Source organism: Marmota monax, unplaced genomic scaffold (genome assembly GCF_021218885.2).
Source record: "Marmota monax isolate L192 unplaced genomic scaffold, Marmota_monax_Labrador192_F-V1.1 WCK01_AAM20220418_F8-fsc00011, whole genome shotgun sequence".
Taxonomy (NCBI): domain Eukaryota; kingdom Metazoa; phylum Chordata; class Mammalia; order Rodentia; family Sciuridae; genus Marmota; species Marmota monax.
In genome coordinates, this window is record NW_026693082.1 from 21,247,907 (window position 1) to 21,268,407 (window position 20,501).

The 20,501-nt window shown below is 38.8% G+C and overlaps 1 protein-coding gene across 4 annotated transcripts; it reads right to left on the reverse strand.

Moving 5' to 3' along the window:
* Positions 1 to 83: 83 nt before the first annotated feature.
* Positions 84 to 19,923, reverse strand: Slc25a30 (solute carrier family 25 member 30). Of its 4 annotated transcripts, none has more exons than XM_046454031.2 (10): positions 19,767 to 19,923; positions 14,120 to 14,227; positions 12,404 to 12,551; positions 11,585 to 11,679; positions 10,661 to 10,746; positions 7,248 to 7,343; positions 6,429 to 6,553; positions 4,487 to 4,625; positions 4,086 to 4,166; positions 84 to 2,749 (listed from the first exon to the last, which is right to left on the reverse strand). In XM_046454031.2, exons 2-10 carry the CDS (start codon positions 14,181 to 14,183, stop codon positions 2,708 to 2,710), a joined length of 876 nt encoding a protein of 291 aa, XP_046309987.1. In that variant the 5' UTR covers positions 14,184 to 14,227; positions 19,767 to 19,923; the 3' UTR covers positions 84 to 2,707. The 4 variants fall into 4 exon arrangements, with proteins under 4 accessions (XP_046309987.1, XP_046309989.1, XP_046309988.1 ...); XM_046454033.2 differs by having other exon boundaries at positions 19,715 to 19,923; XM_046454032.2 differs by lacking the exon at positions 19,767 to 19,923 and adding an exon at positions 19,384 to 19,631.
* Positions 19,924 to 20,501: the final 578 nt, after the last annotated feature.

Genomic DNA, 20,501 nt, shown 5'->3' on the forward strand with positions numbered 1-20,501 from the left:
AGACACGGTATCTTCCCCAGCCTTTTAGACTCTGTGTTACCTTTGTTTAAATGTTTCTAATTATCTGAAATAATCACAAACTGTTTTGTTATTATATATTACTCTAATTTATTAAATAAATGAAACAAAAGATTTACACTACATATTCCAACAACATTTAAATAAAGAGCTTGAGATATAGATACTTGTGACGTGTATACTCTTTGAATAATGAATACTATTTCTAGCACATGAATAAATATGAAGAACAGGAGCCATTTTTTATATGACAGATCAGCAACATTTAGCATCAAATTACACAAATCCATAAGCTTACAAAAACATTTTCTTCAACTTGGTTATAAAAACTAGAAATTCTTTTGCCATTCGTAAGCAACATCCAAGGGGTGGGGACTAGTGATCATCCCCTGAAAATAAGGGGATCAAGCCTCCCAGTTCCTTAAGTTGTTTCGTGGTTAGACGCTTCCACAATTGCATTAACTTTCATAATTAAGAAAGAGAAGACTGAAAAAAAAAAGCAGGTTAGGATCCTGTTCTATAAGGCACTTAATAAACCTATGCTACATTTTTGTCTTATACATGAGGTTTTGATTTCCTTTCACCTGGTAGGGACACATATAATTTGAATAAATGTATAATAATGACAGATTGTCCGACATTCACTCTATATGGTTTTCAAAACAACTTGTTTCCATTTTAGAAATTTTACGTGCTTTAAAAAATAAAATTTTTTCAACATTAAACAAAGAGTGGTTTGAGAAAAGCAATCTTTTCAACTCAAAGGTGAAAGTCTCTCTACAGAAGTCTCTCACATTAATGGAATGTCCGCTAAGGAGAAAAAATCTCCTATAAGATAACATTCAGTGCCTGCAGACAGTTCAGGGTCCTCTGCTGCCATCTAGTGAAGCCAGGGGCATGTGGCCTTTCATCTTGGTCTAGGTAGTCAATACCTACAAACCATCAATGACCTTTTTTCTTTCCTTGATTTTTGTGTGTTTTTTTTTTTTTTAAATGACTTTTACTTTTGAAGATAAAATTCTGTTTCACAAAATGTTTTCCAATTTCTGTTTCCAAAATGTTTTCTAATAAAGACGACAAGGTAAAAATGGCTTGGAGGAAAATTGCCTGATCCTTCAAGAAAACTCATATTCCCTCTCTTCCAAGGAGGAAGGAGTCATGGGGCTAGACAAACTGGAAATCTCTCTGGCACATTCTGTAGAAATGGCCTGCCCTGGAGCCCAAGTTAGAATTTAATATGGTTCTTAAAGGTTGAACCAGAAAGGATCCAACCCCCTTTCTTAGGCTATCTTCTAGAAACAGAAAATTCTTGGGGCTCTGAGGGACACTTTTGTTTTGAAAATACAGTGAAGACGAGAAGGAAGGAGAATGATTTACTATAGCACTAAAAAAAGAAAAAAGGAAAATGTCATGTACCTTTTATTGGAAATGAGATAAACAGGTACACTAAAGAAACTATTTTGGGCTGGGGATATGGATTCTCCATGCATGAAATGTCTTCTTCAGCTGTCTTTGAGGTCCTGGGTTCAATCCCCAGCATCACAAAAAAAAAAAAAAAAAAAATCTAAAAAATTTCAAGCAAGTATTTTCCATCCACACTAACTAGGAAGTCTAAGGCAGGAAACATTTTAACAAACATGACATGAACTAAAAGTAAAAGCTAGAAATTGGAAAAATCAACTCAGTTCACTAGCAACATTCTGTTAAGATAAACCTTCATTTATATGTTCTTCTTTTTTAACAAAGGGCTTCACTCATGATTACTGTGAGAAGCCCATGGTAATATGACTTTCTTCGAATCCGCAGACTGTTTAGAGATTAGAGCTTCAACATGATGTAAACATACTTCACTTCAGGCCACATAGCAACACCTGCTCTTTTTTCTTCATTTGACCCCAACATCATTAGATATAATTATTCCCTTTTCTAGATTGGGAAGTCATAAATTTTGCCCAAAATCACAGAGCAAATTACTCACATTACCTAAAACAGGAGGCAAGCACTTGAAAACATCTCCCACCCACAGACCTTATAACCTTGGAAGCCAACACAGCACTGGTATTATTACACTGTAACAATTCCTCACAAAGGTCAAGTCTTCAATGATTTAAAATCACTTATTATAAGTGAAAGATCCAGAAAAGATAGGAGATTATAGAGCAGTGCAATATCCCAAGGATCTATTTCCTCCACTGTCTATTCCTGGGGTTAACAAGTCCAGGTCTCCATGCATGAAATGTCTTCAGCTGCCGAGAAGCAAAAGCTCCCAGCACTTCAGGAACAATAACACTGTCTTGGAGGCTCCACTGCATCATTTCCATGAGCTGTTTTAAAGCAGCAGACATCTGCAGCTATAAGCTGAGAGGAAGCAGAAGCTGCTCTCCCTGAAGAAAACAGCACATGGTACCTGATTTTCTTGCAAAATTTCTTTGTGTATTATCTTTGAAGTTGAAGGGCACTTAAATGGTAAGGACTAGTGTTTGGATGTTACAATTTAGGCCATTAAACACGGATGAAGAGCGTCCGATGCCAACAGCAGCAGTCTGAACCACCCCAGCCTTCTTCATCTGTTGCTGCCATCCCAGAATCTGTGATGAGCTGAGCAGTGAGAAGCAGAGTGAAACACAGGAAGCTCTACCATTGCAGAAGTTAGCATTTTCAGACAGATGTCTTGTGTAGCCCTCACTTGTCACAAGTCCAATTTCTTCAGCTGTTCATATGTCACAAAGAACTGCAGTGATGGATTAAGGCTGCCAAAAAAATGTCATCTTACCAACTTCAATTACTATAAACAGACTTACAACTCTCACACCTGCTAATAAATATGCCCAGGCACAATTAAATATGAGGAGCTACAGCCTTAACCATCTCTCCAAAAGCCTGCCCAGAAGGTCAGCATGGAACAGAAAGTCACTGCTGAGGACTGAGATCTGCAAATCCCCGGTCTCAGCCTCTTCTGGAAAGACACCCACACTGATTATCTTTTGTCATTTTGTATGTGATAATGTGATTTTGATTAGTATGAAGGCTTTCTGGAACAGTAAACTTCTTTGTGAAAGATGGAGACAGTTAGCAATCCCTGGGAAGCTCTCCTCTGGGTTTCTTCTAGGCACCCTTTCTTGTGAGGAAGGAGCAAATAAAGAGAATTAAGAGAAGGGCAAAATCCAACCCTTCTGCTTCTTCATTCTGCCTTTTCACCTCTATTCATGTTTAGACATGTGATATCCCCAATAATCTCATGTGTGAGACAATGAAGAAAACTCAGAGGTGAAATGTTTAGATTATGAGGGTTGCAATCTAATTGGTGGATTGATCCACTGATACAAATTAACTGGGCAGTAACTGTAGGCAGATAGGGTGTAGCTGGACGAGATAGGTCAATAGGGGCATGCCCTTGGGGTTTATATTTTGTCCCTGGTAAGTAGAGCTCTCTCGCTGTTTCCTTGTTGCCCCGTCCTGAGTTGCTTGACTCTGCCATGGCCTTCTGCCTCCTCTGGTGCCCAGAGCGATGGAGTCAGCCATCAATGGACCAAAACCTCTAAAACTGTGAGCCCCAAATAAGCTTTCTTTCCACTATGTTATTCCTGTCAGGTCTTTTGGTCATAGTGATAAGAAAGTCAAATAAAACACACTCCTTTTCTGCCTCCTATTTTGGAAAAAAGGAATAGTGTAGACCAGCCAAACAATTCCAGAGTTGATTTCCTGTTATCTCCAGGTAGCCTCAGCAATAAGCATTTTTAGACCCTGTTGCCAACCGTATCCTTCTCCAGAGCAGTTAGATATAAACTCAATCCTTGTCTCTCTCTGAAATCATAAAATCTGATGAGAAATTTCACTAATCTAATTACCTTTCAATAACACCATTATTAAACTAAGATCATAGTATCTAGCAGAGACTTGAGTAGAAACTAACTCTAAAAAAGAAACTGAGTAGTTATTTCTTACAATGAGAGGAACTCAAAAAGGGTAAGAAACCACTTCCAAATTATAATTGATAATGACAGTTTACATAAGCAATATTCTTTGGCTCCATCTTTTTTCAGATCTATTACGACATAAAAGGATACAATGATATTCCAAGGACCAAGTCTCAACCAATTTGGCCAAAACCCTTTATATAGAGCAAAAAAACCTTCATTCTTCCATGTCTGTTAAAAACAAAAGAAAAGAAAAATGGAATTAACTTCCAACTTTCCAATTATGTCAAATGCATTAATAGTGTTTGCAGCCATCCAACACATACACACACACACACACACACACACACATACACATACACAAATATATATATGAAATAACTAAATGGACCAAAACCTCTAAAACTGTGAGCCCCAAATATCAGAGTGGAAGCATGTAGAAAATGAGCTTTTCATTTCAATATCTGTTTAGATTTTATATTTATAATAGTTTACCCCCATGCAGCACAAAAAAAATTCTCAACCCTGCACAGACATTCATCCATTCTCACCTGTAACAAGCAATCCAGGGTACCCCTGTAGCCAGAGCATCCGCCATCTCTAATAACTCTCTGATTCATCATACGGGTTCTCACAACATCAACAGGGTTTGAGGCCAGGGCCCCCACCAGACCACAGGTGAAGCTTGAGCTATGAAGATTTAATTGGAAAAAAAAGGCCCCAAAAGTTTGTCACCACTCAGCACACATCAAAGAAGGAAACAACCTCCTCCCAAAAGTGAAGAGACATGTAATGACATGAAATATATCAAATAAAAGGTCCATATCTAGAAAGCTAGATAAACTTCTTTAAATACCAGCACTGATTTTATTGGCTTTTAAATTCCAGCCACAGCTAAGAGTACTCTGAGGTTCTGCAAAGTCAAAGAATCATAGAAACATGAAGGAACATACTCCAAGGATGAACTATTTCATCTACTTACCTGTAAGTGGCATCAGAGTAATTCTAGCCATATTATATTCATATTATTCATGAAGATCAAAAAACAAGCTCTCCCTAGTGGAATAACTACCAGGGGTCTTAGGTTCTCCTAGACTTCCACTCTCAAAAGACTACCACAGACCACATTAGGTATTATTCGATTGAACTGTGTTTAACCTAAAGCATCATCTGTACATGACTAACTGAAATCTACCTGCAAACAAACGTGCAAACTAATGTGACAGTCTACTAGTAACAAGTAGCCAAGTCTCAGCCAAACATTCAGTCAATCATAAGCTGAAAGCTGCCAAAACATGTCCAAATAGGGTCAATGCAGAACTGCAGTCAATCAGGCTATTTCTCAATTTATGATGGTGTTGTGTTCCAATAAACCCATCATTAATTGGAAATATAAATTATAAATAAAAAATGCATTTAATATACCTAACCTGCTGAACATCATAACTTAGCCTAGCCTACTTTAAACATGTTCAGAATACTTACATTAACCTGCACTTGGGAAAAACTGTCTAATTAAAAGCCTACTCTATAATAAAGGGTTGAATATCTCATATAATTTACTGAATTCTGTACTCAAAGTGAAAAACAGAATGGATGTATGGGAACACTTTCTTCCCATTGTGAAGTTGAAAAAGACTAAATGAAACCATTTGTATCCCATTTCCATTTCTCTGACTATAAATGTTGCCTGCACACTTTGTGAATCAGAGCTTTCTGAACCACTTTTGGTCATGAGTGTGATACCTGTTTCATGAATCTTTTTCCTGCTCAAGAACTATGCTAAAGGTTACTTGTCTGAGGTGTTTCTTTCAAGAGAATCAATTACTCACAGAAGGTTTCTAAACCTCAGCACTAATCACACTTTGGATGAGGTCATTCTTTGTTATGGAGGCTGTCAGTTGGCTGCCTGGGGAAGCTCTTGTCCACCAGAGGTCAGCAGTGCTCTCCCTAGTGGTCACAGTCAGATCAGTCTTCATGCTTTGCCAAAAGTCCCTGTCAGGGCAGTCACCCCTGCTACTTTAAGTATTAAATAATCTATAATATGTTTATATAACATGATAATCTGAAGCTATTAAAAATAAATTAAGTCTGAAAGAACTGACATGGAAAGATGTGTGCAATTTATTGTTAAGTTTTAAAAAGCATGTACAAATGGCTGGAGGTAAAGTTCAGTGGTAGAGCACTTGCCTGGCACACTCAAGGCCCTGGGTTTGATCCCAGTAATGAAGTACATGTAACATACTTTTGTAGACATTTATATGCACATTTATATACACACAGGTACATATGAAACTGTTAACAATAGCTGCCTATGTATAGGGATAAGAACTTATACTCTGTCCTGTTTGACTTCTGTGCTACACATTTTCAAATGTGAAAATATAATACTTTTATAATAAACTTTCTCTAAAGTGTCTATAAATTTATATTAAGTTGTCACTCTAAATTGCATACCTAAAATATTAATTTTAAAAAAACCCATAAACATACAGGAAGTGGGTATACACAGTGTCTCCCATCAGGCCTGAGAGAATCAGATGCTTCTTGGTGATGTCATAGACTGGCAGCTCCACACCAACAACAATAGCAGCCCTTTGAGCCGTAAGGGACACACCCTGTGTAAAAATAATAATAAGATGATTTGGATAGCCCTCCATAGAATGCAAACGTGCAAAGTTCTATTCCACACACTATAACCACTTTTCATGTGTTCCTCCTGTGGACCGACAGACTGAAAAGACCACAGAGAAAGCACTCCAAAGCTCTAAGGTCTAATTCTGACTCTGGCACCATCTGCACAATTTTGGGCCAGACCTTGGCCAGGACAAGTCACCTCTCAGAGCCTGAAGTCTCCTTGTCATACTGAGAGATCATACTACATGATATTTAGGGTCTCTTCTATGAACAGACAAGTCATTAGAATTCTAGCAAATAGCACTCCACACCAGCACTTGCCTAATATCCAGATTTCACTTCAGGGCCTTGAAACTATGTTGCGCCAGTAGAACTCAAACCTAGATACCTTCTCCATAAGGATTTAAACAACAAAAAGAAAACACATGCTCAACTTTCACAAAATTTCTTACACATGAATTATTCAAAAGGTATTTTAAAATCATGATATATTCTTTACATTTCCATTTTACAGATAAGGAAATAAGGAAGATCATATCTTCGAGGGCAGAAGACACCACTCTTCCGTTATTCCTTTATGCCACTTGGGTTAAAATAAAATGATGGAAATAGGACAAATTTTAAAAAGGAAAAATGGTAAGAACTAAGTCAGCTGGATCTGTTCTTTAAGCTTACCTTCCACAGTCCTCTCGTCCCTTCCTGCTGGTAAATGTTAATGAAGTTGCCTATCATTCCACCTTGAATATTACTGTTTTGTGCTTGCATTCGTATCTAGAGATGATTTTAAAGACCAATAAGTGAAGGAAAATTGCACATTCTCCCCACCACCACCCTTGTATGCCTCTGAAAATCAATCAACTTGATAACCTTAGAAAAAACTGTAATATAAATTATTACTGTAATGCTGCTTAAAAGTTCTCAGTAGACTAAAAACATACAATGATTGGTTCTTGGGAACTCTGGAATCTCCAAAAGGCACCAAGGAGAGTCCAGGAATGAAATACTATATACAGTATTTCATACTATATACAGTATTTCATTAAGTCTCAATAAATTAAATTTTTAAAAGTCTTTGGGAAGGACAGAAAATAGCATATTTCCCTGTAGGTGACTAAGCAGGAAAGAAAGTGATGGCAATTCTAATATAATTAATAAGAGTTATCCAGTACACTTAGCTGCATGAAACACAGGCAAGCATGGGTCTTAAAATGCTCCAAGTCACTACTATTTCCAACCCGCTGAACGAAAAGGTATGCAGGCAAGCTGGCCACATGACGACCACATGATACTGTTAGACTCTGTTACACTTGAACTTAGTAGTGAACTTCAAAAGGCCATGTGATCCACATGACCAAGATTCCACCAAAATATCATGTTTGATGTAGCTCTTTGCCTTCTTTAAAATGAAAAGGATTTCAACTAAAAAAGTGGTTACTCATATTTGTTTAGGGAGCAAACACATTACTACCAGCTTCTAAAAGAAATGGTTAACTGCCACACTAACATGGCAAAATAAACCAAAATATAGGAACTGCCTTTCTCCTAAGCCCTGGGGTATGTTTAAAAAATAAAGATATCCTGCTCTAGCTCTCTTACCTCAAACAGAAGGTAAAAGAGCCTTGTATTTTTTCTTCATACATGCTGTACCTTCACTATAGCACATGTACCTAACATGTGGTATGCTCAACAAGCTGCATATAGCTTTGATGCTTCTTAGAATCTTCTATTAGATTGAAGTCTCTGAGAGCAGGAACCTTTTCTTAGTCATTTGAGATGCTAAGCATGTAGTCTTTGTTAAATAGAATACTTATTAAATGTGGGGATAGGAGAAAGAATAACTCAAGGGGGTTCAGAAAATGATGCATGCCTGTTTTTTTTTTTAATATTTATTTTTTAGTTATAGGTGGACACAATATCTTTATTTTATTTTATGTGGTGCTGAGGATCGAACCCAGTGCCTCATGCATGCTAGAACGCTCTACCATTGAGCCACAACCCCAGCCCCCACTTTTTAAAATATTTTTTTTAGTTGCAGATGGACACAATTTCCTTCCTCCCTCCCTCCCTCCCTCCCTCCCTCCCTTCCTTCCTCCCTTCCTTCCTTCCTTCCTTCCTTTCTTTCTATGTGGTGCTGAGGATCAAACCCTGGAACTGCCTTTCCTCACACATGCAAGGTAAGCACTCTACCACTGAGTTACAGCCCCAGACCCCCTGGATTTTATTTAATTACTTATGCCCTTGCTTATTCCAAAAAGGATTTAAGGGTGCTTGTGGGAGACCAACCTCGCACGTGACTGAGTTAATTCCCCTGCTGGGCAATGTGGCATCAGGCACCCATGCTGCTAGACTGCCCCGCTCTTCGCTCTTCGAGGGTTCGAGTGACTGTGTCTTCCTACAGCCCCATGGGTGGAGCTATGCTCACCTGTTCCTTTGTAATATAACTCCTTACCCTGTTTAGGACAGAATGTTCCTTGGAAGTGCCTTGTGTGTGTCCCCTCCTCTTACTGTGCCATTGGGTGTGGCCTACCCAGGTGTCAGTCAACCTGCTGACACTGGACATCATGAAGATAGACTCAGCCCCCTGAAACCTGACCCCTTGCCTCTTTTGAATAGCTTCTCCTCAATAAAAGGGGTCAGCACGTGTGCTCTCTCTCTCTCTCCCTACAGACCCTTAAGGTCAGAGGAGCCGTCACAGCCCCAAAGAAAAAGATATTTGTGTCTCTTGTGTGGTTATTTTGCGCAGCCCAGTTAGCCCAGTTCAATGGAGCGACCCCTGAGCCTTTTAGTCGCAAGAAGAGAAACCTGGCAGGTGCTGTGTCTCTAGTTGTTATGGTTTAGATATGAGGTGTTCCCCAAAAGCTCATGTGAGACAATGAAAGAAAGTTCATAGGTAAAATAACTGGGTTATGAAAGTCTTGACCTAATCAGTGCATTAATCCAAGTGATGGATTAACTGGATGATAACTGTAGATAGGAAGGGTGTGGCTAGAAGAGGAGGGACACTGGGGGGGAAGGAGGAGCTAATGCCTTTGAGGCTTATATTTTGTTCTTGATAAGCAGAACTCTTTTTGCTTTCTGTTGCCATGTCCTGAGCTGCTTTCTTCTGCCATGATTTTCTGCCTCAGTTTGAGCCCAGAGCTACAGAGTCAGCTGTCTACTGATTGAGACCTCTGAATCTGTGAACCCCAAATTAACTTTCCTATGTTGTTCTTGTCAGATATTTGGGTCACACTGACAAAAAAACTGACTAAAATACTAGTTTCTCAATAAGGTTATCTAATATGTTACATCTAATTACAATAAGTAAATATCTTGTATTTCTTAAAACAAATTAAAAGGTAAGAAAATGCATTCAGAAATAGTTATTAATGAGCAGCTTGCATTTGTAACCCTTTCCTTTTTTTTTTTTGTACTGGGGATTGAACCCAGGGATGCTCCACTGAGCTAAGTCCCAAGCCCTTTTTATTTTTTTATTTTGAGATAGGGTCTCATTTAGTTGCTGAGGCTGGCCTGGAACTTGTGATCCTCCTGTCTCACTCTCCCCAGTCGCTGGGATTACAGGCCTGTGCCACCACACCAGGTTAGCCTATCTATTGTTAATAAACCATTAAGACAATGAAGATTTTTCTATGAAAAAAGAAATCAAATGCATCTATTCAAGCTTAAAATTTTTTCTTGCTCAGTCACCAAGATCCTTGTCTCCAAAATGAGCTCTATTTTTGAGCACATCTCTATCAGTGGGAAATGCACTTAGTGGATATTTAGTCTTTGTAACCTTTACAGTATAAATAGATTTGCATATACACAGAATTTTATATTGACAGATTTTCATTATCTAAAATCTGTTGTTCATATGGCAATATGTAAATCAATGGATGTGTAACTGATGTGATTCTGCAATCTGTATATGGGGTAAAAATGGGAGCTCATAACCCACTTGAATCAAAGTGTGAAATATGATATATCAAGAACTATGTAATGTTTTGAACAACCAACAATAAAAAATTAAAAAAAAAATAAAATAAAATCTGTTGTTCTCAGTAAGAAAATATAGAATGTTCCTCTCAGATGTAACTAGCACTGCTTACTTTCAAAACATCCGTTGGATTAGCAATGGCTGAGGATATGACACCAGAGAGAATTCCACATATGACATTGATCAGTAGGGTTTCATCTGTAAACAAAGACATAGTATTTGACTTTCCATATATACAGAATTCTTCCTGTCCATAACCCAAATAAGTGACTTATTCACCTTAAGATAAATTTATCCTTTATGAATCAACTCATTTTCAAAGGAATTCTGCTAGCTAACTCTTAGTATCTGAAAAATAAGTTTGAATGATCATGCAAAGTGAGTTACCATCTACCAATTCAATTTTGTGTGTAAAGTCAGACCATCATAATTAAGATGAGCTGTATCTGTTAGAAGAACAAAAAAAAGACACATTCCTATGAGGTAACATGGAGCTTTGTTTGGCACAGATTTAGTTTGAAATATGCCAAAGTATTTTCAAAGTGTTTCACCACTCTCATACAAGTGACTGGTACTCATTCCATTGGTGGGGGCGCGGGGAGAGGAAAAAAAAGAGAGAATTCTGTGGATTAAAACAAAGTCATGGAACCAATCAGACATGGAGTATTGGAACTCAAGAGCTCTTAATGCTAAGAACTGTATTCAATGCTGTCCTGAAAAAATGGGTGATAATTCATATGTTTTTTAAAATTTTAAGCTAGATTAAATGGTAACAACATACCATAGGTCTAGGCATTTTGGAAATGAGGACAACTAATTAAAACGTTTATAGAGATGGTTCTTTGTAAGTATTGCTCCTCTCAATTCAGCTGGTGCCTGACTTGACATAGCACAATTCTTTTAGACTTTACACTCAGACTTCTCCTTAGTCATAGTAAAGTCACAAAGAAAAATTCTTTCCAAAACCACTTGAATAAAAAGATCAAAAACCCCATCTGCTGGTGGACCCCAGGTGGAAAACAGATTCCCCACTCACCTTCTGGGCGTTCAACAAACAATCTCTTCAAGCTCTGGTAAGTGCCTATCTTGATGGTGCCATAGGAAGCCTGGCGTAGCATGGCGGGGGCAATCCTGCCAAACCAACAGGCAAGGGGTCACTTGATATCCTCAGGGAGAAACATGCAGAGACACACTCAAACTACACCAAAATGGATTTCTTAAAAGTCAAGATCCAACAAAAATACAAGTTGGTTCAGTAAAATTTGTGCCAATTACCAGTAAGTTCATCAAGTGGAAGCTTGGCCCCTCATATTTAACCTCAATGAAAATGTAAGTGGAGATCATTTGCCCATTTGTATGAAAATGCAAGGGCTTTCCTTTTTCTTCATTTAAACTATCCAAGTAAATTCTGTTTCATGCAAGAACTGACTGAGTAGGACCTTGGCTCATTCACTCTCTCACCCAGCACCTTACAGAACACTGTTTATTAAATACTGAACAGTGTTTAAATAGTGAAAATTAGTTCAATGCAACTCAGCCATACTGTATCATTTTCATGATGGCAAAAAAAAACTAGATAATTCAGAATAGCTAAGGAAAAGGACTGTTCTTTCAAAGTGTGAAAAAGAATACCAAGAGGCTATTGAATACAGGAAAAACACAATTTCACCAAAACATATACTACATAAAATATGTATTTAGAAAACACCATTGAAATTAAAACTGAAAAGTCTACCATGCTAATTGATCTTCAAATATACCTTGAATCTTTACTTTTTCTTGATGAACGCTAGTCTTAGGTCTATCTGTTTGAAATGGTCAATAGTGAAAAATAAACACTCAAAAATTCACTCACCCTGAATACAGAGCCTTCAGCCCTTCTTCTCTGCCTATTCTCACCAATGCATGCAACATTCCTCGATACCTAATTTCTTTAAAGTTGGCGTCATTTGTCTGGCCTTGAATCTGAAGCCGTGTCTTGGTTAAATCAATGGGGAATGTGCCTTGAAATGTTAAAGAAATAGTTCACTTAATAAAAAGAAATTCCACTAAATAAAGTATCCATGGTGATATATTACTAAGGAAGCATTCAGACTATAATATGAAGTCAGAAATATTAAGAAATGGGAGATATTGTGTAATCTTCTATTAAAAAAAAATAAGAAACCAAAAGATTAGCATAACTAAAAAATACACAAATGGGGCTGGGGTTGTGGCTCAGTGGCAGAGCACTTGCCTTGCACTTATGAGGCTCTGGGTTCAATCCTCAGCATCACATAAAAAAATAAATTAATTAAAGGTATTTGTCCATTTACAAATAAAAAAGAAAACAATTACACAAAAAATACACAAATGTATTTTTTTCTTCACATTTTTATTCACACCTCATCTTACTCTACAAAGGGTCTGAGGAGATTGCATTGCTATAGAAAGTAGATAAATAGAATTACTATTACAAACAAGAAATGCACTTAAAAATCAAAGTGACTGGGCTGGGGATGTGGCTCAAGCGGTAGCGCACTCGCCTGGCATGCGTGCGGCCCGGGTTCGATCCTCAGCACCACATACAAAAAACAAAGATGTTGTGTCCGCTGAAAACTAAAAAATAAATATTAAAAAATTCTCTCTCTCTCTCACTCTCTCTTTAAAAAAAGAAATCAAAGTGACTATTCTGTATGTATGTAAAAAACTAAAATTGGGTACAATGTGACTGAAAAGAGGTTCAAAAAAAGTTCATTTTCTAAAGGAATCTTTACTTAGGAAGAAGCAGTGTTTTATAGTCTAAAATTAAATCTAATAACACAGGTAAAGATGTTTCACATAGTATCTAACAGCTAATCCAAACATATAAAACCCATTCTTCAAACAGTAACTTTGACTCACTGAATCAAGATTAATTCATTCAGTATAATGAAACATTCACTGAAATTCATCAATTAATTCATTGAAAGCCCCCCAGCAAAGAGACCTAGGAAACTGGGTTGGGGGTTAACATGTCTTCTAAGGCAACTGAGTAAATGAAGCGTCCAGGCCAGCACTAGTCACACAAAAGGCCTCAATCCATGTGCTGAATGACTGATTCCAGAGAAAAAACCAACAGAATCAGATGTGGAACTCAAATGATGAAGTCATTGATTGATAGGATACAGACAATACACAACTAAGAAGTGACTGAATGAAGTCCATCTAATAAATCAATCTCCTCAGGATCAGAGAAGTCCCTTGAACTTCCCAAACCTCTTTTCTGCCAAATGGGTTAACTGAAAAAGTAGGGGAAAGGGCGAGGAAAACAGAAACAAACGCAATCCAAACAGGATTCGTAAAACTTCTGTCTGGCTGGCAGGCTCAACTTTGTCCCCACTGAACTCTGAACCCTAAACTGCTAATAAGTAGCCAAAATGACTTATCTGTCTTTAAAATTAATTAAAAGGAGGCATTTTTAAATTCTGGGATTAATGTTTCCTAAGTTCACCTTCTGCCTTTGAGCAACATTCACATCAAACAACACATGGCAATTAAAACTCTATCCCAACGCAGTAGGCAAGGTGACTTGGGGACCTGCGCTCCTTACCACATTCAGCTGTGATGGAGGCCAGACCTCCGTAGACAAATGGCTTCCAGTTAAGGGCTGACATTCTTGCTGTCCCTTCTCCTTTGACTTACACAAACTGGGTTTTTCCTGGGCACAAAAGAAAGAGGATGCAATGTAGTAACTTCTCTCACAGACAACTTCTTTTCTTTCCTGGGTTTTATTTGGAACTATCAGGGCTATTACCCACCCCCCCAACAATCCCAGGGTGAGCCTCACCTAATAAAGCAAAGCACCCTGTGTCCTAAGCCCGAAATCAGCAATTTCTAATCTCACTTCATCAGTGGTCTTAATTTTTTTTTTTTGGTTGGGTGGGGGGGGATCGAATCCAGGGCCTACCAATTGAGCTATATCCCCAGCCCAAGTGGCCTTAATTATTACTCCAGCCTCAAGAAGTCATCTGCCAGGCTAATATCTCAATGTGTGCTTATGCATCCAGTGCAAGGCAGGGGAGACTGTTTTCTGAGTAGTCTATTTTATCTTCATGCAATAAATATTTGGTATTCACCTGCCACTATCTTAGCCAGTCCCTAAAGGGAGGCATCACATCCCTCAGGTGCCCTGGAGCAGAAAAGTGTTGCAAACCTGTGTCATATGGTAAAATGATAATTACTTAAAAATCACCACTATATACTTCTTTTTTTAAAAGAAAATTATATACATATTTTTGGTTGATGATGGACATTTATTTTATTCATTTATTTGTATGTGGTGCTGAGAATTGAACCCAATGCCTCACACATGCTAGGCAAGTGCTCTACCACTGAGCCACAACCCCAGCCCACCACCACCTACTTCAAATGTATACTCAGTAAATGCCAACTCAGTTCTCTTGGCCACATGATGTTACTAGCTGGGAGGCAGCTTGGCATGAAGGAAAGAGGCAGACCTGGGTCAGGGCCACATTCCTATTTGTAGGGAAGTTCCTGTTAACCTCTCAGTCTAGGTATTTTCTTTAGCAACCACCACCATCACAATAGCCAAAACAACAATTAAGAGTACAGCATATAAATTTATTCACCAAGATGAATTATATACCAGCTATAGGCCAACTTTGAGATTAAATATATGTGATTATATATATGTGAAAGATACTCAATAACTTTCTTCCCTTTATATGTCCCCACTCAATGTGGTATACACTCACATGCCACAGCCCAGCTCCTGCACATCTGTGGTATGTTCAACAGTTGTTATGTGATCTGAGTTGGAAACAAAGGCCTCCTTGTGCCCATTAACAGGAAACACAAGTTAATACATAGGAGTGCATGTAATATCAACTATAACTTTTATCAGTTTAAAGTAAAATTTCTAATTTATTACAGTCATTACTGGTGGTAATATGTCCAAAGTTTTTATTTTGCATGTGTTTAGGAATTTCCCAAATCCACATGTCCCAGAAGCCTACCCCAAGTCACTACTATCTAGAATGTCAGTTCTCAGCAGAGCCAAGATCAGGGTCACACACCTGATTTACAAAGAGGAGCCTATGTAAATCTAATAATAGTAATTCCTCATTTAGGAATATTAAAAAAATCATAGTTACAAATGAGTAAAGTAGAAGGCTCCTAAGCATAGAACCTGAAGGTCATCATGCTTTTATGTATTTTCATGTTAAAGAGCGAGCTCTGCCCCACCAAATTCCTCTAATCTCCCTATTATCCTTGAAAACACTTAATACCTGCACTTAACTTATTCTTAGCTTCACTAATATAATGATTAACATTATAAGTTATAGACTCTAAGAACACATTAATAATAAATCTAATGATTCATTTTTTATCTTCAACCCATTTGTGGGTTTTGCTAATTGCCAAGTTAAAAAGCAAAACATGGATTACATAACACTGGCATGTGAAATACCATAACTAACAAAATGGTTATGTAAATGATTTCAGTGAATCACCCCAAAGAGCTTGGGGTAGGAAAACAAATATACCGTTCTCACACACAGGCTATAAAACCCAGTTGGACCAAGTTGCTCTCAGCCTAATCCACACAGCAGGTGGGGGCGGAATTGGCCTGACAACCCAGTGTCCAGACTCCAGATGCAGCATTCTTTCTGCTACAGCCTGAGGCTCTACAGTCATAAAGGAGTGAGAACATCTTAAAAATAAAGAACCCATAAGAAGGTTGTGATGGGTAAAGATATTCTCTTAATTTTAATGAGGGCAGAAATATCGCTAAGCAGAATACATCATATAAACAGGATATATCTTATAAACAATAAAATGTGCTTCATTTCGGAGAAAAAAAATCAAAATACTCAGAAGATAATCATTCTAAAAAGAAATTATTTATTTTTTTTCAACAAACAGTATACAAAGATGGTATTCATGTGATTTTTTTCAGCAAGTTTTTTACTGAGATGAAATTCATATAACATGAACAAACCTCTTTGAGGTGAACTCACACTGAGTGGCACTTCAGGATTGTGCAACTACCACTCTATCTAGTCCCAAAATGTTTTCATCATCTCACCAGGAAACCATTTAGCAGTTGCTCCCCTTCCCCTCTACTCCTACCCTCCTAAATGATTTGTATTTCGGGGGATGAGACACCATATACACATCAAGCACCTCTGTGGAACATGGGATTCCTTGGTAGTTCTGAACCTGCCTGCAGAGTTTCTTAATAGGACAGCCACCTAGGCCTCACCTACTGAATGAGGATCACAGGAACACAGCCCAAGGATCTGTGTTGCTACTGAAAAATCAGCAAACTAAATAAATGGTGGCCAATTATACCATGGGACATGGCGATCATTTAAATTCCTGTTTTAAGGAATTAATTTTTCAATGAAGAAATTATAGCTGATTGTCATTTTCACTCACCTTGTTTACAAATGAATTTTTTCCACATGAATACACACACACACACACACACACACACTACAGCCTCCAAAAATTTATGGGAAGTGAGATTATAACCGATCTTTAACTTTAAAAAATTTACCATATAACTTCATACCATCTCACTAATTAATTTATAATTTCTGCCACTACTTTTTTTTTTTTAAAGAGAGAGAGAGAGAGAGAGAGAGAGAGAGAGAATTTTTAAATTTTTTTCCGGAGGACACGACATCTTTTACTTTATTTTATGTGGTGCTGAGGATCGAACCCAGTGCCTCATTCGTGCTAGGCAAGCGCTCTACCACTGAGCTATAGCCCCAGCCCCTCCTCTGTCAGTTTTGATATTAAGTTTTTAGTTAGATTATAACCCAAAGGGTCTGGGTTAATACTCATGCAAATACTCAACTAAAGTCATTGTGCAATTGCCTCTTTGCCATTTTGAATCACTAGGGATGGATCACATCTCATTAGTTTTCAGAAGTACTGCCAAAATAAAACATCTTCCAAAATGGGTGTCCACTCCTGTGTCAGCATCCCTGGTTAAATTATGAGAAAGTTCTTTCTATTCAATTACATTGTGTTTCAAAGCTATCTAGTAAGAGGTTAAAAACAACTTTGTGGCTCTTTTCTTTTCCTAAGGAAAAGAAGATTAAATCCTTAAGATTAAAGGATTTAATCTAAGCAGTTAAGACCACTGGGACGTCCCAAGTTAATGTTTGCTGAAAAGAAAGAATAATTTGGCTTAAGAACCAGAAAGCCTCAGGAGGTCGACAAACATCCAAATAAAATAGGTCCCCGTTAAGGTTAGAATTAGTCACCTGTGTCTGATAACCTGTCCTGGCCATAGCAGTTATTTTGAGCTGGATCTCTGTTCAGTAAACTAACTCATTTCTTTGTTCATGAGCACTCTTTGGAGATCCTTAACTTCCAATAAGTTTGAAAAAAATTCCAACTGTATCTACTAAAACATCTGATAGTCAGATCTTTGAATCGAGTCAAAACAGTCAGAGATGGATGTGTCCTTAGCAGCATCTCAGCCCAAGACCCTGGGAAGGGATTACAACTTTGCAGAAATCTAGGGTTAGGCAGTGTTTGTAGATCACTTCCCATTATGCTCCCTTTGGGTCATACTCTCGAGGACAGACTAAAACCCATTATGTTGCATTATGAACTCAATACTAACAACAGCTGTCATTATTAAACACTTGATGTCAGGCATTGCTACACATTGTTCACACAAAGGATTTAACTGAATCCTCACAACCCCATGAAACAGGTATCATTATTCACATTTCACAACTGAAGCAACACAACCTCTGAAAAGAAAAGTAACTTTCCTCACTCAGGGATACAGGGTATTCAAACTATATGTGCCTCTGAAGATAGTGTGATCTTTCTGCCATGTACTACTTTGCAGCAAAACACTAACTTCCAAAGGCTGTTTTAAAATACTGGGATCTGAGGGTATGGCTCAGCCGTAAAGCACTTGCCTAGTATGTACAAAACTCGGGATTCAATCCCCAGCACTCACTCACACACACACACACACACACACACACACACACACTGCCGTTTATATACATCTTGGTGGGAGGGGAGAGAATTCTACACATTCAGAATAAATGTAGGATTTTTCTGCACGGAAGATAGAAAACCTCTGATTTTTTAAAAAAGTGTTTGCTGAATGAAAATGGCCATACAAATTTTAAAATTCCAAAGATTCTTCCTACACTTAAGATACATGCTAAGTTATCCACCCTCTCTGATGATATTTTCCCTTACATGACTACTTAATATTTATTTTCCCCTGACCTTATTTGTATAGGTGTAAGGAGTGGTAATTAAATATAGCTGTACTTCTGAAATGCTTTTCAAGTTTCTCTAATTAATTCTTGATAAATCCTTTCAATTTCACTTGTGTTTCCTTTTCCATCTGTAGTTTTAAGCTGTAATCAGTTTCTAAACTTTTGGGCTCTCAAAGATCTTTGTTCCCTGCTGGACTGCCTTTTCATGAATTTTTCCCTTTTCCTATTCTTTTTAAAAGTGCAAAACGAAAAATAAGCTCAACACAGTTTACCAAACGTGGAGTTAAAAGGAATCTTGGAAATTCCATCTCATTTCCCATGAATTAACTAAGCCCAAGGTCACAAAGATTGGCAGTAGCAAAGCCAGGACTAAAATTCATGCCTGTCAACTTTCTTACTGCACAAGTAGAGACGAATGTAGAATCCACAGAACAGTTTCAACACTGTTTTGCTCTTCTTGGGCAGAACAATACTACCGACCATTGCGATTGCTTTATATAAAATTACACCTGGAAAGACTTTAAAACCCAGAGCTACCTTAACTTTCTGATCAAATTCATTCGACCGGTTTTTGCAAGTATGAACCAACCTGGCTGATTCCAGGAGCAAGTCAAAGAGTAGAGTGTTCTTTCTCAGCCCACGAAGCCGGCCGGGCTGGGGCTCTACAGTCTAAAGGAGTCCAAGAGGGGAAGAGACGCACCGGCAGGAGGAGCTAACTGCTCCACCAATGGCGCAAACGCTGAAATGCCAGAATTGGTTTCACGCTTGCATCCCAATGACTGGAGAACAGGAATCACTCCACACCAACAACACAACCCTCCAGATCCACGGCAGCAGTAGCCGGGCAGCGGATCCTGACCCCGGAACCTCGCGCACCACGGAGCCCAATCCTGCCTGCGAACCCTAGAACACCCGCAGACCTGAGCACGCCCAGCTGCGTCAGCTCTCAGGAGATCAGGGCCCCAAGGATACCTCCAGTCCTCGGTTCCTGGGCACCACGCTGTAAAGAGGACGTGAGCGAAGAGAAGCTGCCCAAGAACTTAACCAGAGGACCAAGGCCTCCCACCACCTCCAACGTAGGCTCGCACGCGGCCAGATAGGGCGGTGCCGCAGAAGGTGGAGAAAAGGCTGCGGAGCCCTGGGGCTGGTCTAGGAGCCAGAGCACAGCCCCGCCCCGGCCACGCCCCCGCCTCTGGCTCCCATTGGTCGCTGCCAGCACCAGCCCCGCCCAGGACGCAGGCTGCCCGCGAGCCGGGTGTGGAGGGCCGGGGGCGGGGCCGGGGGCGGGGCCGAGTTGCACCCCGATCTCCCCCTCCCGGCTCCGCAGCAAGCTGCCCCAGAAGCCAGGACAGCTCACGTTCACTCTCACATCTCGATTTCGCAGGGAAAGAGAAACCCGGAAGCCGCTAGATCCGCGGATAGGAAGCCTTCTCAGGGGTAGTTTCCGGTCTGCGGGAACCTCCACTGTTGGAAGGAAGTAAATTTGCATTTATTTTTATACCCCAGTTTTTTAGTTTAAAAATCTACGAGCCGACCGAAAAATGGAAAGAACCGTACTATGAAAAGAATGCTCTTTACCCAGAGTTATCAGAATGCTAACATTTTTCAACATTTGCGTTCTCACTATGTATTTTCCCACTGAACCAGTGGAAAGTTGACATCATGTAACAAGACATTAAATATATTTTCAATCATATCAAATGTACC